The 17,095-nt window shown below is 40.8% G+C and overlaps 1 protein-coding gene across 1 annotated transcript in view; it reads left to right on the top strand.

Moving 5' to 3' along the window:
* The window catches only part of LOC123580509 (SLX4 interacting protein), a 178,830-nt gene that overhangs the window by 110,156 nt on the left and 51,579 nt on the right, over nt 1–17,095 (top strand). Inside the window, exons 3-4 of the mRNA XM_045445320.1 lie at nt 2,708–2,797; nt 6,982–7,102. Coding sequence (XP_045301276.1) covers nt 2,708–2,797; nt 6,982–7,102 — 211 coding nt within the window. The remainder of the gene's footprint in view (nt 1–2,707; nt 2,798–6,981; nt 7,103–17,095) is intronic.

Below are 17,095 nucleotides of genomic sequence, written 5' to 3' on the forward strand. Positions count from 1 at the left end.
TAGGAGATCCTCTTTCACCATATTTCATTATTTTTTATCCAGTTGAACTTCACTTTGTTCTCCTCCAAAATACCATACATTTTTAAGGACAGAGGACATTTTATATAACTGTCAGTAAATGTAAATGTGCTTTTACACAGCCTTTAAAAATTATTTATTAGCGATGTATAATTTACACTGAAATCAACTGATCTTAACCGTATACCCCACCAAGATAGAGAACCTTCCCACCACCACACAAAGTTCTTCTGTGCCTGTTCTCAGTCAACTCCTCCCTAGGTAATCACTATTCTGATTGCTTTGGCCACAGATTGAGTTTTGCTCTTCTAGAACTTCATATAGATGGAATCCTACAGTACGTATTCTTTTCGCCTGGCGTGTTTTGCTCAACATAATGTGGAGATTAGTCCATGTTGAGTGGATCTGTAGTTTTGTGACGAGCATTCCATTGAATGAATATACCATACTTTGTTTATTCTCCTGTTGATGGACTTGGGTTGTCTTCTGTCTTGTCTTAGCTATTATGAATAAGACTTCTATGAACATTTGCGTACAAATCTTCCTGTGCACATGTTTTATCTCTCTTGGTAAGTGCCTAAGGTGGAATTGCTGGCTTAGTCAGTAAATTAAATGTGTGTTTAAGTAAAGGAAACTGACGAACCGTTTGCCAAAGTGGTTGAACCATTTTATATTTCCACTAGCAATGCATGAAAGTTTGGGGAGCTCCACATCCTTACCAAATTTGGTGTGTCAATCTTTTTAATTTTAGTCATTCTTGTAAGTATGTAGTTGTATCTCTTGGTGGTTTTCATTTACATTTGCCCGATGACTGATGTTGAACACTTTTTCATGTGTTATTAGCTGTTTGTTTATCTTGTGAGGTATCTGTTGAAGCTTAGGTTGTTTGTTTTTTTTTAATATTAGATTTATACAAGTTATTTATTTTGGATGCCAGTCCTTCATGTCAGATATATGCATTTATAAATATTTTCTCTTAGCCTGTGACATACATATTCATCTTATTAATGGTGTCTTTCTTTAAAAAAATTTCTTAATGTTTATTTTTGAGAGAGGGAGAGAGCACCCGAGCAGGGAGGGGCAGAGAGAGAGAGGGAGACAGAGGATCCCAAGCAGGCTCTGTGCTGACACCTGAGAGCCTTATGTGTGGCTTGAACCCACAAACCACAAGATCATGACCTGAGCTGAAATCAGATGCTCAACCAACTGAGCCGCCCAGGAGCTCAGTGGTGTCCTTTAATGAGCAAATGTTTTAAATTTTGACAGAATTCAATTTGATAATTTTTTCCTTCTATATTTTGTGCTTTCTGGGTTCTAAGAAATTTTTTTCTACTGCAAGTTGGGCAAGATAGTTTTGGTTTTTATGTGTAGGTCTATCATCCATCTCAAATTAATTTTTGTGTATGGTATGAGGTAAGTGTCAAATTTTATTTTCCTTCCATATTTATATTTGGTCTATTTGGGCCATTCGTTGAAAATATTTTCCTTTCATCATTGAATTACAGCACGGAATTTAAAAACAAAAAACAAAAAAGAAAACCTGTTCAGCCAAAGATGTACAAAAATGACATTTTCCTGTAGGTCATCACTGACCCTTTGGGCCTCTGAGACCATCCCCAACCTGCAGTCTTGGTCTTCTGTTTCTTTCTAAGTTACCTTATCCACAATTATCCAGAGATTTGCAGAAATTACTCATAAGGTGTGAAGATTTAAAGGCTATAACCTTTTACAGGGTCTATAGCCATGCCACAAATCGCCTAGCCACATGTGGCTGTTTAAGTTAAATTAATGTCAAATACAATTTAGAATTCAGCTTCTCAATCACAGTAGCCACATTTCATGTGCTCAGTAGCCATAACATGGCTATTGGCTGCCCTGATGAACATTGACAAGAAGCAGGATTTGTACAGTTTAAAAAAAAAATTTTTTTTTAATGTTTATTTATTTTTGAGAGAGACAGAGACAGAATGCGAGTGGGTTAGGGGCAGACAGAGAGGGAGACACAGAAGCAGAAACAGGCTCCAGGCTCTAAGCTGTCAGCACAGAGCCTGACACGGGGCTCGAACTCACGAGCCGCGAGATCATGACCTGAGCTGAAGTCGGACGCTCAACCGACTGAGCCACCCAGGCGCCCCAGGATTTGTACAGTTTTACAGCGTATTTTAATAAAACTAATTTAGTTTTGGTAACTGTCATTCAGCATCCACCTTGCTCTCCTTGCTTCTGTTTGTATTCTCAAATGTACTGTCCCAGCCATTCCTTTTCTCTGTCTGAAAATGCAGTAGCTTATGTGTGTTCTTCCTATGTCAAAGAAAGAATTCCCCTGACTGTCCATGGAACCATTCCTTTCTGGAGCCTACCCAATTCTGACCTATTGGACTTCTCTCAGTGTTTGATAGCCTTCCAGCTGCCACTGGATGCCTTGAGCATCCCCTCGAAGGTGTGGGACACAGGTTTTTTGTCTTTGCTATTATGATTAAAATTCTATTTCTCCTTAGCATTTCTGCCCTAAATATTAAACTTGCAAAAACTAGTAGGTTTATGACCTGTAGCCCTGCCCCATATTAAGATTTCTGTCCACTAGGGAACTTTGTTGCCATTTCATCATGAGCAACCACATAGGAATTTGTGAGATTTTCTCTCATTGTTTGCTGGGCGTGAGCTAACTCTGCCATTAATGTCTTTTTAGTGTGGGAATTTTGCTGTCCTGGTGGATCTTCACATATTGCCGCAAGGTTCAAACAAAGATACCAGCTGGTTTTCTGAACAGAAGAAAGAGGTACCACAAAACTTTTCACTGTTTAAATGCAATAGCTGATGCTCAAAGAAATATTAACTCTTCAGCTTTCATTTTCATCAGTAGGCAAAAAATACTGAGTGATATTTAACCCTTGAAAAATAGTTGTATTCCCAATGACAGACCTGCTTTTTTTCCTTAAGAGAGTGACACATCTATGTATTTCATATGCTATATTATTTAAACCAGAAATATTCTACCTCTTTGTTTTGGGGGAAAGGGCTCTTTATATTTAAGAAAAGAAGACATTAAAGTGACTATTCCAGGCAACCAGGGACTTTAATCTAACTGGTTGTAAAGGACAGACCTAGCCCCTGAAGCAGGTGTGAGGTGAACACAAGGCTGATCTTTCACACCTTGAGACTAAATTCTTACTTAAATCTTAAATTCTCAATGTCTGCGCTTTTGTCTTCTACCATCCTTTTATTTTTTTTTAATTTTTTTTTTTCAACGTTTATTTATTTTTGGGACAGAGAGAGACAGAGCATGAACGGGGGAGGGGCAGAGAGAGAGGGAGACACAGAATCGGAAACAGGCTCCAGGCTCTGAGCCATCAGCCCAGAGCCCGACGCGGGGCTGAACTCACAGACCGCGAGATCGTGTCCTGGCTGAAGTCGGACGCCTAACTGACTGCGCCACCCAGGCGCCCCTACCATCCTTTTATTAACATGAGTCTTTGACAGTAAATGTGGAGGTGTTGGACTGTATTCCTTCTCATGATAGTCTGTCAGGGAAGCCTATGGCCGGATGGTCATGTGATTGGGAGCATGGTGTTTGACCTCCTGGGCCTCAGTCTCCTCATCTGCAAATGAAAAAGTTCGACCAGAGGTCAGCTGAGTCACCACTGGCTCTCCATTTCCGTGATCCCACCCAAGTGCTGCTGTGGCAGAGGGTTGGAGAGTGCATCTGGCTTTCATCACGTGCTCTGCTTCCTCCTCCATATCCTTGTCCTTCAGAGCAGGGATAGCGAGGCAGGCAGTGGTTTTCATGTAACTTTCAGAGTATTACAGCACTTTGTGTCCTCCATATTTGTCACAACAGCTTTTTAGAGCCAGAAATAAAAACAAGTTTTACTGAAAGGTAGTATACGGAGAAGAATTTGCTGATAGTGGCAACAAAAGCAAGCCCAAAATCCTTTACTGTGGTAACTGTTTTCAGTCAACTTTTGAAGATTACTAGGAAAAAAAATCTCCCCCAAAGAAAATTTATAAGTAATACATTTTCAGTCAAAAGGTAATGATATAATCAGCACTTGGCTGTCACAGTATTGCCAAGGATACCTGGTGGCCCAACAGCTGGGAGAAGGCAGGCACAAGATTCGGTATAATGGGATTTACCATTCAGGTTAATAAATTATCCTCTTCAGGTCTTAGCATTTAGTATGCTGGCATCTCCTACGACACTTCAACTCCATGTAATTCCAAGATTTGGCTTACCAACAACACATGTCCCTGTGGTTCAAAATGGTTCCTTTATTTCCCCCAAAGTGACTAATGCTCACCTTAAGGAGACCTCACCCCAAAAGGCTTCTGACTTGACTGACATTAACAGCGTTCTAGAATCCACTGTTCTAGACCCAGCCTGTTGTCCATTTTCCTCCAGCTTTACCACCTCACCCTTAGCTCTCTCTTGTTGATATTTAGTCAGTTTTGCCAAGTCCTTTGATTTGGAGGCTTTAAAATAAAGCTACGAATATGTGAGTCACCTCCTACCCAGAGCATGAAGCTAGGTTTTTCCAGGGAGCCACACACAGCTGTGCCGCTCCACCTAGTCCTATCGTCCAGGCAGCAAGGCATGACTTAGCAAAGGTGGTCCGAGCACGATGGGACCTGCACATGGCTGGTGTTGGCTTGGCTGCAGTGTTGGCTCCAGCATTATGCCAGGAAGCCAGGCTTCCCTCTCAGAGCAAAGCAGATGGTTTGCTGCATATACTTGAAGTTGTTCCTTTAAAGTTTGTTCACGGACATGAAAATTGCTCCGAGACAGAGAGAGACAGAGACAGAGAAGGAAGAAAAGCTAGTCAAGGAAGGATATGACTTTAGTCTCTATTCAGTGCCTCAGTGCTTTCATCTTTTTTTTATCATTAGATCATCTCATGATTGGGATTTCATGAGCAATCAATTTGATTGCATTTTAGCAGTCACTTTATATAGTGAAAGTCTTAAGAATGTCCAGTTCCTTTTCAGAAAAGGGAACTAATTGTATGGATTAAAGCCATGTTTATTTTGAGTCCAGCACGAGTAGTCTTTGTACCCAAACAGTCCAGCTCGAACTGTTTCATTTGTAAACTTGAGGAAGCATGTTGGAGCCCTTTTTAGCCTAGAAATACCCTGTATATCTCTGTCTTCTTGCTCATCGATTTCAGCGTGATCTTTTTATCTGCCCGTCCAGTTTAGCTGGGACTTTGTCTTTTCTTGCATTGCTGTGGTTCTGAAGGGAATGCTTCGCCAAGTGTGGTGTGGTCAGTTACTAGGTTATCTTGACCACATTGCACATGGTCTACCTTCCATTCGTCAAACCTGACTCATGGAAGGAAAGCCCCGTAACTATAGGGAGAAAGTTTGTGTTGTATGGGCCTTTGTTTTATTTCTGTCGTACTATTTTTAGTTCTAGCCTTATAGGGCATTTATGGCTAAATTTTAACAATCTTTGTTTCCATGTATGTCTTTCACATATTTTCTAGCTCAGTCATAGTTGAACCCTGCATGTGAAGCAAAATTCTTTAATTGTTAAAACAACAGTATGGGGCAAGGCTGCCTTTCTGTTGTGTGAACAATGCCAGAATGCTCAACTGTAAACGGATCTCTCTCTATTCCACAAGGCACTGCATCTTTGGGCTGCAAAATGAGAGCAGAAGAGAGATCAGTGTTTATATTTTATGTACAAATTCCCATTTGTGAATTAAATCAAGGATTTTCACTACTGTTGAGGAGTGTCTGTATTTGCAATAAAAGAAAAGTTTGGCTATCATTGCCCTTCAGGGCTTCTTAAAATTTTGTTCTCGTTTTAATTTTTGAAAATCATAAGAGATAAACCTGAGAAGGCATTGAAGAAATTAGTGAAACAGGTTTGAGTTGACCTCGGCAACTCTGAGCCTTCTGCAGTCTGGGAATTGGACCAGAATTATTAGTCCTTACACACCAGTTCTTAATCGAAGATAAGAAATTTAGATTTGTGTGCCATTTTTTTCCCCCTTTCTCTACATTGGCTACATGCCACCTAAAGTGGACAGTGTCTTCCCATCATGTGGTGGACTTTTTAGAGTTTTGTCTTTCTTTCATAAGTAACACTGATATATAAAAAAATAACACATTCCAGAAATTTGCTAGTGTTGTGGTACATTGACATTGAATTAAAACCATGTGTTTCTGTTGCCTAATAAATATTAATCTACTTTAAAGAAATATGAGAAGTTAAATTATTTTCACCATTAATCGGTGGATATAGTGCAGTTTTCACAAAAGCAAATGGGCACACACAGTATCAATAAGAGCATGGAAGAAAATCACATTACTGATTTCTTAGTTCTCTCTTCAGCCCATCATTCGGTGCTGTTCCTTTTTCAGTAGATTTCTAAACCTGCAGCCAGAAACTAATGAATGAAGGATGGTGGATGTTTAGGTTAAGAAAAGTATTGAACCAAGTTTGAAAAATGGGAAATATTCGCATAAAAATTGCTGTGGCCTCTTCTCTTGAACAGATCAGAAGAGCTGATGACCAGCTGATGACCCCCCTCCCCCACCTAGCATCCCCACATGACAATAGTCCACTGAAGCCGTGGGTGGGGCTGCCCCTGCTGTCTGGGTGGGGTCACAGTGAGATGCTCCACCTCCTGGATCCTTCCCTCATCCACAGTCTTGCCTGGCCACAGTGGGCACTTCACTGCTTTTACCTTCCTTTTAGAAATGTGGAACTGAAGCAGAGGGAAATTAAATGAATTTCTCAGATCACAGACTGAACCAACATGGTTTTGAGCAAACCTCAGTAGCAAACTTAAACCTGGGGTGATACCCATGAGCACAGATAGCATTCTTTTCAGCTTTCACAGCTAAGTAAAAAAGCAAACGAAATGAAATGTTCAGTGTTGACTTTTTAATATGCACAATGTTGTCTCTTTGCATTTCATTAAATGAGAGAATTATATCTCATTTTTTAACTTGCTTTAGGAAGTCTGTTTACTGTTAAAAGAAACCATTGATTCAAGAGTTAAGGAGTACTTGGAAGTTCGTAAACAGCACAGGCCATCAAATACAGAATTCACAAGATCCAGTCCCTTGACCTTAAAAGGTAGGCACAGAGTACTTTGATTTTGGATAAAATTTCTGCTTTGTAGAGATGGCAATTATGTTTGACTCTGACTGTCGTGTTAGTACAGTGATACATTTAAAAAATATGTTCTAATGAAGATGCTTTGTTTGGGTAAGGAAAATTAACCAAAAAGCCCTGGAGGGCTTTTAATGGTAAGCAAAAAACATAAAAATAGAAAATAAAACATTCCTAAGGAAACTGTACTTTAAGGGACTTTTTTTTTGACAAGTAGTCTTACAAATAGATTTACATTAATACTGACTTGATTTGCGGCTTTATGCTTTTTTAAGTGCTTTCATATATATGACACCCTATTTGAGAGGTTCTCAACTGGGGGTAGTCTTGCAGGAGGGGACATTTGGTAATGTCTGCAGACAGTTTTGGTCGTCATCACTGAAGTCGGAGGGGTTGGCAGGAAGCTACTGGCATCTAGTGAGTTAGAAGCCAAGGATGTCACTAAATATCCTGCAATACACAAGACAGTCCCTCACAACAAGGCATTATCTGGCCCAAAACATCAAGGGCACTGAGGTTGAACTATCCTGCACTATTTCCTAACAACACTTTGAGAATGGAAATGTCCGAGTTGTAGGTGAAGAAGCTGAGGGTCTACAAGATTAAGAGCTCGCCCAAATAAAAGATCATCTTTTTGAGGATCGAGATGACCTTGTTTATTTGGCATCCCTCCCCCCCCCAATGCTGTCCCCCTCCCTGCCTTACTTAGCCCAGTGCTTGATACACATATTCAGTGACCTGTTGAAAGAAAGCATACTTGGGTGACAAGTGTCAGAACCTGATCCCAGATCCAGCTCTTCTCACTCCCAGCCCACTGTTCTTTCCACCTATCGTTGCCGTGTTTTTAATTTTTTTCTACTTTAGGTTGGCATTTCGTAACACTCTTTTGTGGTACAAGTACAGTCAACCTTGTGTTAATCCTCAGAGGACAGGGCTGGACTGCTGTGAACCACGTTATACTAACGTGGCATCCCCCTAGGTTATGCTAATGCAGCATCCCACCCCCCCACCCCCACTTCGTAGACATACTTAAACTACAGTGTTCACCTGGGCACAGCTGATAAGTAGGCAGACAGACTAATTTAACCCAAACTCAAAGCCTTGAATGGAATTTTCAGTCTAAACAATTTTGTGTTAGGTGACATTTTCTGGAATTTCACTTAGTAGTAGGATAAAGCTTGAGAAAAGCCATAGGAGCCTGCGTCCTTTGTACTCCAACAGACCTGGCTAGTTTCATTTTCTGACTTGTACAAAAGGAGAAGGAACAGAGAAGGTTCTCAGACCTCCATTTCTGGCGTGCACGTGGCGTGGTCAGTACTGATTCTCAACTAGCCCTTCCCCTGCCTTCCTCTACTACTGAGTGGAAAATGCTAAATACTCAATTTTCCAGCCTGGTAGGGTACATGTGTTGTGTGTTGTTCCGGCCCCAAGATGAAAATCAAAGTCTTTGTTGGGCTCATGTGGGCAAGAAGTTTTTTATTTTTATTTTATTTTATTTTATTTTATTTTATTTTATTTTATTTTATTTTATTTTATTTTTTTATTTTATATATTTTTAAGAAGTTTGTTTTTAAACAGAAAAGGGATCATTCTGTACAATTTTATAACCTATTTTTTTCACCTAACATAATATAGAAATCCTTTAAAACACGTACATGACCATTTTTAAAAAAATTGTTTTAATGTGGTAAACTATACATATCATAAAATTTACCATTGTAACCATTTTCAAGTGTGTAGTTTAGTGGCATTAAGTACATTCACGTTGTTGTGCAGCCACTGCCACTTTCCATTGCCAGAACTTTTCATCGTCCCAAACTGGAATCCTTTACCCATTAAAGAATAACTCCCCATCGGGTGGGAGGGAGGGGAGGGTGGGTGATGGGTATTGGGGAGGGCACCTTTTGGGATGAGCACTGGGTGTTGTATGGAAACCAATTTGACAATAAATGTCATATTAAGAAAAAAAAAAAAAGAGTAACTCCCCATCAGTCTCTTCCCTAGTCTCTTGTAACCAGTATTCTGCTTTCTGACTTTATGAATTTAGGTACTTGAGGTACCTCCTATAATGGAATCATACAGTATTTATCCTTTTGTGTCTCACTTTTTCACTTAGCATAATGTTTTCAAAGTACCTCCCTATTATAGCATTTATCAGAATTTTCTTTGTTTTTAATGTTTATTTATTTTCAAGAGAGAGACAGAGACAGTGTAAGCAGGGGAGGGGCAGAGAGAGAGGGAGACACAGAATCCGAAGCAGGCTTCAGGCTCTGAGCTATAAGCACAGAGCCCAATGCGGGGCTCGAACTCACAGACTGTGAGATCATGACCTGAGCCGAAGTCAGACGCTCAACCGACTGAGCTACCCAGGCACCCCAAGAATTTTCTTTGTTTTTAAAGCCAAATAGTACACACACACACACACACACACACACACACACACACATATTGTGTTTATTTGTTCATCTGTCACAGGATACTTGAGTTATTTCTACCATTTGGTTGTTGTGAATAATGCTGCTATGAACTTTTGTGTTCAGATACTTCTTTGAGTCCCTGCTTTCTGAGTCTCTGGCTGTATACCTCACAGTGGACTTGCCAGATTATATGGCCATTATTGGTTTAATTTTTTTGAGGAACTGTTATCCTGTTTTCCACAGTGACTACGTTTTACATTCTCACCAAGAATGGATCCCAGTTTCTCCATAATCTTGCCGGTACTTATTTTCTCTGGTTTTGATAATAGCCATCCGAACAGTTGTGAAGTGGTATCTTATTGTGGCTTCAATTTGTGTTTCCCTCATGGGTAGTGATTTTGACCATCTTTTCATGTACTTATTGACTATTTGTATATCTTCTTTGGGGAAATGTCTGTCTGTGTCATTGGCCTGTTTTTTAATTGGGTTGTTTGCTTTTTTGTTTTTGAGTTGGAGGAGTTCTTTTATATATTCTGGATATTAATTCCTTATCAGGTATATGACCTGCAAATATTTTCTCCCATTGTGTGTTGCTTTTTCAGTCTCGATAGTGTCCTTTGATGTGTGAATATTTTAAATTTTGATGTAGTCAATTTATGTATTTCATATTTTGCCACCTGTGCTTCATTACTGAATCCAGTGACATGAAGCTTTTCAAAAATTGTGTTTTCTTTTAAGAGTTTTATAGCTTTTATAGGTTTTGTTCCTTTTCATTATGTCTTTGATCCATTTTGAGTTAATTTTAAGGAAATGGTCCAACTATATTCCTTTGCACGTAGATATTCAGTTGTCCCACCACCATGTGTTGGAAAGTCTGTCCTTTCCCCCATCAAGTGGTCGTGGCACCCTTATTGGAAATCTTTGATCATAAATGTGAGAGTTTAGGGGTGCCTGGGTGGTTCAGTTGGTTAACTGTTTGACTTCAACTCAGGTTATGATCTCACGCTTCATGAGTTCGAGCCCCATGTCAGACTCTGTGCTGACAGCTCAGAGCCTGGAGCCTGCTTTGGATTCTGTGTCTCCCTCTCTCTCTCTGCCCCTCCCCCGCTCATGTTCTGTCTCTCTGTCTCTCTCTGTCTCTCTCAAAAATAAACATTAGAAATTAAAAAAAAATAAACGTGAGAGTTTATTTCTGGGCTCTCTGTTCTATTCCATTGTTCTAGATGTCTGTCTTTATGCCAGTACCACACTGTTTTGGTTACCATAACTTTGTAGTAAATTTTGAAATTAGGAAATAGGAGTCTTCCAACTTTCTTAATGGTTTTCAGAATTGTTTTGGCCATGCAGGGTTCACATCACCATTTTTAATGTATGTAGTATTCCATTAAATATCCATACTCCCTTTTATTGGTGGGACATTTAGGTTGCATCTAATGTTTACACTGTCATAAACAGCAGTACAGCAAATATCCTGATGATATACATGTTTGCACACTTCAATTTCTTTATAATGTTTTTATTTTAATGTTCATATTTTTATTAGTTTATAAACACTCCTTAAGGATATGAATACTTTGTATGTTTTATATGCTGCAAGTTTGTCATTTGCCTTTGACTTGGTTTATTTAACTGCGCAAGCACAAACAAGGAGAAGCCTGTGTTTGCCTCCTGGAGCCTCCAGTGACTGGCCACTTGTGGGATGAGCACTGGCTTCCCTGTACTGAGATAAGTAGTTAGTGCCAGAGGGAGGCAAGATGATATAATGCACCGCTCTATTGTTCACTCTGTAGGAGAAAAGCTGTGTTAAGTATTCCTCGCTGAAAGTTAACTTGGAGCGAAAGCACTATCTTCCCTTTCCTTTCTACTTCTGGTAACAGTTAATCTTTAATGGAGCATGTCTTGTGATGTTCATACCTTAGCCAGTCCCCTCCTTTGCTGCCAGCAAGCAGTCCCTGCTCCCGCCTCCCCTGGATACCTGCGCCCCCACAGCAGCCCCCTGGCTGGCTTCCTTGCGCCTGCTCTGGCCAGTGCCTCGCCTGCTCTTCACACTTCATTCAGTTCTTGTTATCCCTTAAAATCAGAGGTCTCATCTTGTGAACCTCTTCCCCAAGGCTCCAAGGGTACAAGCTAGGGTCCTTCGAGTAGCTGCCTGTCCAGCCTCATCTTGTCTCACTTTTTCCTTCTTTCTTGCTCCAGTCATAGCAGCTTAATTCCTTTCTTCCAAATCTCCGTTCTTCTACTCATCTTGGGGCCTCTGCCCATGTTGGAGCCCTGGTCTCCACTTTCCCTGTGCTCAGTCTTCTCTCTGCTCAAAATCACTCCTCAGGGAGCTTATCCTGGAGACAGGTCTCCTTGTTATAGGCCCACAAGCATCCTGAACACCATTCCATGAATGTCTGTCTCTCCACAGACATGTGAGCCGCCTGAAGACAGGCTCTGCCCCTTTTATTACCATTGTGTCTCCAGCTTGGAGGACATTTTCTGCTTTGCAGTAGGTACTTAATACATGCTTATACAGATGATAAATTACACACATGTTATATCTTTCCTCTTCCTAGTAAGGTCAAGGGTTTCCATAACCTCCCCATCCTGCCTTGTCTCCTCCTGCTACTCACTTTCCTGTCTCCCACAAGCCTGCATTCCTTATCCCTCTGCCTTTACATTTACAGGTTTTACCTTTGTCTGGAAAGCTCCTACTTAACTTTAAGACCCGACTTAAATATGACTTCTCCAAAGTCTTCCTCAGTTTGTCTTCTTCTGGCACTTACCACCTTTAATGTATTTGTCACATTGTACCGTGACTGTGTTATAATCAGTTTACCTTTCTCCCACTCCTTCACTGGCAAAGATCGATTCTTTGCCACCCACAAAACCACTTTTCTTCTTCACTTTGCTGCATAACTCTAGAGCGTAAGCAGATAACTCTGTTTCTGGTTATAGGTGTTTAACTTCATACTCACCGGTTAATTTCCAAAAGGAAAGAGCATTGTTCATCTGTGTCTACCACAAGGTTCCTTTTCACAAAGAGGTTCATCTTGCTCTAGGCTGTGTGTACCTGCAGGGACGAAGTGGATACACGCACTGATATACTGCCACCTTATATTGTTTATTAACAGCGCCACAAAAAAATGGAATCTGAATACGTGCTTTTACTCTTGCCTCAGAGCCAAAGACATCTCTCTACATTTATCTAACTGCCTGTTCTCAGCTGTTCCCATAATCTTACTTAAATGCCTTTTTCAAGAGCAATTTCAAAGCCACTAACCGTAAGGCCTTGCCTATTTCCTCCTCAGTATCCAGTCCTTTGTCTCATGTTCCCTGAAAATAGAGTTGTCGTTACTGTTTGGTGGTTTGGATGAATGTGAGTGGTTTATGCTTTTGTGTAAAGCAGAAAACTTCTCTCATTTGCATGAGTTTCTTACCTTTTTCTATTTCTAGATCCATGTGACAATAATGTGCCTCATCACAGTACAGATACTCAGCACACAGTGCTGGCTGAGCTGAAGTCTCTAGGTAACTTTGCTGATTACTCAGATAAAATTTAGTATTATTCATGCTCTGAGTTTTTTTTTTTATAAAAAAAATAGCATAAATGGTTTTGAGACCATTTCCTTAATCTTACAATATAAAGGACCACAGTAAGTATTGACAAACTCAGCAAACAGCATAGCACAGACATTTGCTGATAGCTTCATCTTTGTAAAGTCACCTGTCATTTCAACAGATTCAGTAAAAATTAATGTTGTGATAAAGTTTTTTAAAAGACTTCACTGTCGATTTCTGTCAATTCTGTCTCATTAATGTTTTCCCCTTAGCCTTGCCAGTGCTAGGTATTACAGTGTTTTAATTTTTCCCAGTTTGACAGGCCAAAAATCAGAAAAGGAGATGCTGTGCTTTGATTTTTGTCTTTCACTTTAATGTACATATTGACTAAACTGCATATTTACAGCTGTTGCTCATCTTTGTATTGGGTTGTTTGCCTTTTTCTTCTTAATTTTTTCTCTTGTTCCCATTGTCCCTTCCTTGATCAAGGCCTTCTTAATCAGCCCTTGAATTACTGCCACAGCCTCCTGATTTTCCTTCCAATTCATCCACACCTCTGCTGCCAGAGTGGTCTTTCGAAAACAAAACTGTGATAGTCTCCAGCTTAAAACCTTCTGTGGTCAGGAACCTTAATTGCCTAATATCCTTTATTTAATTTCATTTCTGCTTGAGACTAGCAGAATGGGTCTCGTTCTTAAGCAGAGTCAATTAAAGACATTATTAGATAGCTCACAGGATGTACCTGTGGGAGGCCTCCAAAGGCACACAGGCAGCAAAGCGTCAGCCATGAGATGAGGACGGCTATGGTACATGTGCCATTTCAGCTACAGTCAAGACCGGGTATCAACCTCCACCCCAGTCTGAAGAAGATTGATTTCCGGGCACATGGCCACAGCACCATGCTGCCCCTTGTGAGCCACTGCAATGCGAAACTAGGTCCCATGGCTGTACCCTGCTTGCAGGTAAGCCACGAAGGACAGAATGTTTGTCTCTTCCCTTGGCAAAGTGGGATGTTACAACGTGGGAAGTTACCAAAACCCAGGGAGGATGGTCAGAAGTTTTGGTGAGTGGACACAAGTTACAAAATAACCACTCAAGTTTTCCTCTTGGCTTCCTTCGTCCACAAACTTCCAAACAACAGGCTTCTGCCTAAAGATACAGTTCTCCCAATGGCAGAGGAAGTAAGCTCAGCATCTCCTCTGAGACAGAGAGACAGAGAGACAGACAGACAGAGAGAACCCAGAGTCTCATGCCCTAGTCCAAACCCAGGCTTCCTGGGTGATGTTCATTCACAGCTCACATTTGTTAATTTATTGACTAAGTTAAGAAGTTTACATACCTTGCATAGAATAGTAAGGAAACACAAAGCTAAAAAACTTAGTTAACATATAAATATATACACGATACAGCGAGGATGACAGGATAGGAAGATGCCACCATTCTAACTTTTGCAATAAATAGTTGGTGTTTGTATCTGCCTTCCTTTAACATTTATTTCACATTCCCCTGGCCCTTAGCCAGTACCTCAGCTGATCAGGATTCTTTACCTGGCAAGGCGATCCAAACTTTCATCGGGATTTGGGCCAGCGGTGGTCCTGCCTTTATGAGTTTGCCACAGTTCTCATTAACTTTTAACACTGGAAATGCGCCACTAGATAGAGCCGTTATACTCCCCGTGTTTTATCCACTTGCATCTATTGTGTCATTATGGGCCAACGTTTCTACTCCCCTTTTGGTCTGTTTGTCTAATGGCGTAAAAAACCTGGAGTTATGTGGCACATTTAACCCTCAGCCTGGGTCATTGTTATCCTCTCTGTTCCAGTCTTCCTTTGAATACCAATGAAGCACAGTCATGAGGATGGAAAGCGAGCTTTTGCTGAGGTGGTCACTTCCCACTTCCACTCCCTGGTTCCAGGAATTCTTGCCAAGGGAACACATATTATTCTTCTGGTCACAGCATGTAGTAGATCTTTTAGGACTTCACCCCAGTTTGTATCACAACTGAATTTTCAGTAGACCCTTCTACCACTCTGTAAGGCCAGCTGCATTTGATCCTTGCTTGGTTGCTTAGTAGGACCATTGAATTTTATGAATATACTCGCTTATTTGTAAAATGAGTTTCTTGGTCAGAAACACTGTGGCGGTGATAGTGAGCGAGGCCTTCAGTAAGTCCGTGGGTGACGTGGCTGCCAAAAACATGGCAGACATAGAAAACACATCCAAATCCCAAATAAAGGGTCCATTCCAGTGAAGGTATTGTCTCCTCTGTAATGAAAGAGGTCCATTATAATCACCCACCACCACTGACCATGGGCCCATCTTCTTACAATAAGAGAGTTGGTAGAGAGACTCCTGTTAATTGTTGCTGTTGGTAGATTTGGCATTTGGCAGGGCTCCGTGTTGGTGAGGTTAAGTCCATGTTGTTGAGTCCAAGCATAATATTCATCCTTGCCACCAAGGCCACATGGTTCACGAGCCCTTTAAGCAGATAATCTGGCACCTGGGGTAAGAGGCTGGCCAACATCCATGTGCAGGTCATTTTGTCCAGCTTATTACAAGAACTTCTTAATGGAGTCTTTTGGAGAACATTCACATAAGGTACACATACTTTCACACACACTCCACTTAGCTTTTCCCCAAATGTCCTTGTCACCAGTCCTTCTGAGTTCTTACCAGTGAATGAGTGAATGAATGTGTGTGTGTGTGTGTGTTTGTGTGTGTGTATGTGCACACACACACACACACGCATACATTCTTCAGGCTATCTTTCCTTACAGGCCAAATGGACCCAAAGTGTACGCTTGAACATTCTGCCCACTGGACAGATTTTGTTTCTCCATCCCAAATGAGGTTATATCACTACATTCATTCGCTTCTGGTTGATACTATCCTGTTGAGCAGAGCCATTGATTAGCCAGGCACAAATTTTTATCTGCTAATAAACTGGTCACTCAAGCTGTCACTCTTCCAGGTCATTTAATTAGGTCAAAGAAACACAAACATACCTACAAGTGTTTGTGCTTATTTCTTAGTAGTAAGAGTTGCAGGGTGCAAAAACTTGAATGAACTCTTTGACAGAATGAACTCTTTGATTTCCAGGGATTAGTATTGCTTTTGGTTTTGATGGGGAAAGGGAACTCCAGAGACTTTTTTTTTGGCTTTTCCTTACTATGTAGCACTCCATGAGACATGGAGTCCAAGTTTAGTCCAAGTCCAACATGGTTGCAGGATAAGTTTATCCCAATTATGTACTCATCAAATGAGAAGAGAAGTACAGATTTTCACGGACCCGCCAGGCCCTCTGGGAGATTAATTGAAACAAGTTTCTACTTATCACACTCTGGGGATCATAATGGAGATCCGGAACCCCAAGAATTAGCATTGTCTCAGAGCCAATGTCTAATCATTCTCAAAAATTCTGGTTATTCCCCTTTTCTCATTGCACAGGAACTGTAGTAAACAGCTGTACATCCCAAGTGAAAGATTTATAGTCCTGACTTGAGGAATGCCTGGCTTTCTATTCAAGGAGATACAGTTCTGAGAACTGAGTCAAATCTGGGGACTGGGTAAGAGGCTGTGGCTCTCCTTCAAGGTAGCCCAGGTCAGGCCCCTGTTCACCAGACCTAGACTTTTTTTCTATTATATAATGTATTAATTTGCTAGGGCTCCCATAAAAAATTACCACCAACTGGGTGACTTAGACAAATTTATTTTCTCATAGTTCTGGAAGCTGGAATTCTGAGATCAAGGTGTCAGCAGGGTTGGTTTCTTTTGAGGCCTCTCTCCCTGGCTTGTAGATGTGGCCATTTTCTCCCTTTGGCTTCACGTGATTTTCCCTTTATTTGTATCTGTGTTCTGTTTTCCTTTTATGTAATACAGACACCAGTTATACTGGATTCAGGCCCACTCTAATGACCTCATTTTAGCTTAATTACCTCTTTAAAGATTCTGTATCCAAATACAGTTGCCTTCTGAGGTGCTGGGGATTAGGATTTCA

Source organism: Leopardus geoffroyi, chromosome A3, assembly GCF_018350155.1.
Source record: "Leopardus geoffroyi isolate Oge1 chromosome A3, O.geoffroyi_Oge1_pat1.0, whole genome shotgun sequence".
Taxonomy (NCBI): domain Eukaryota; kingdom Metazoa; phylum Chordata; class Mammalia; order Carnivora; family Felidae; genus Leopardus; species Leopardus geoffroyi.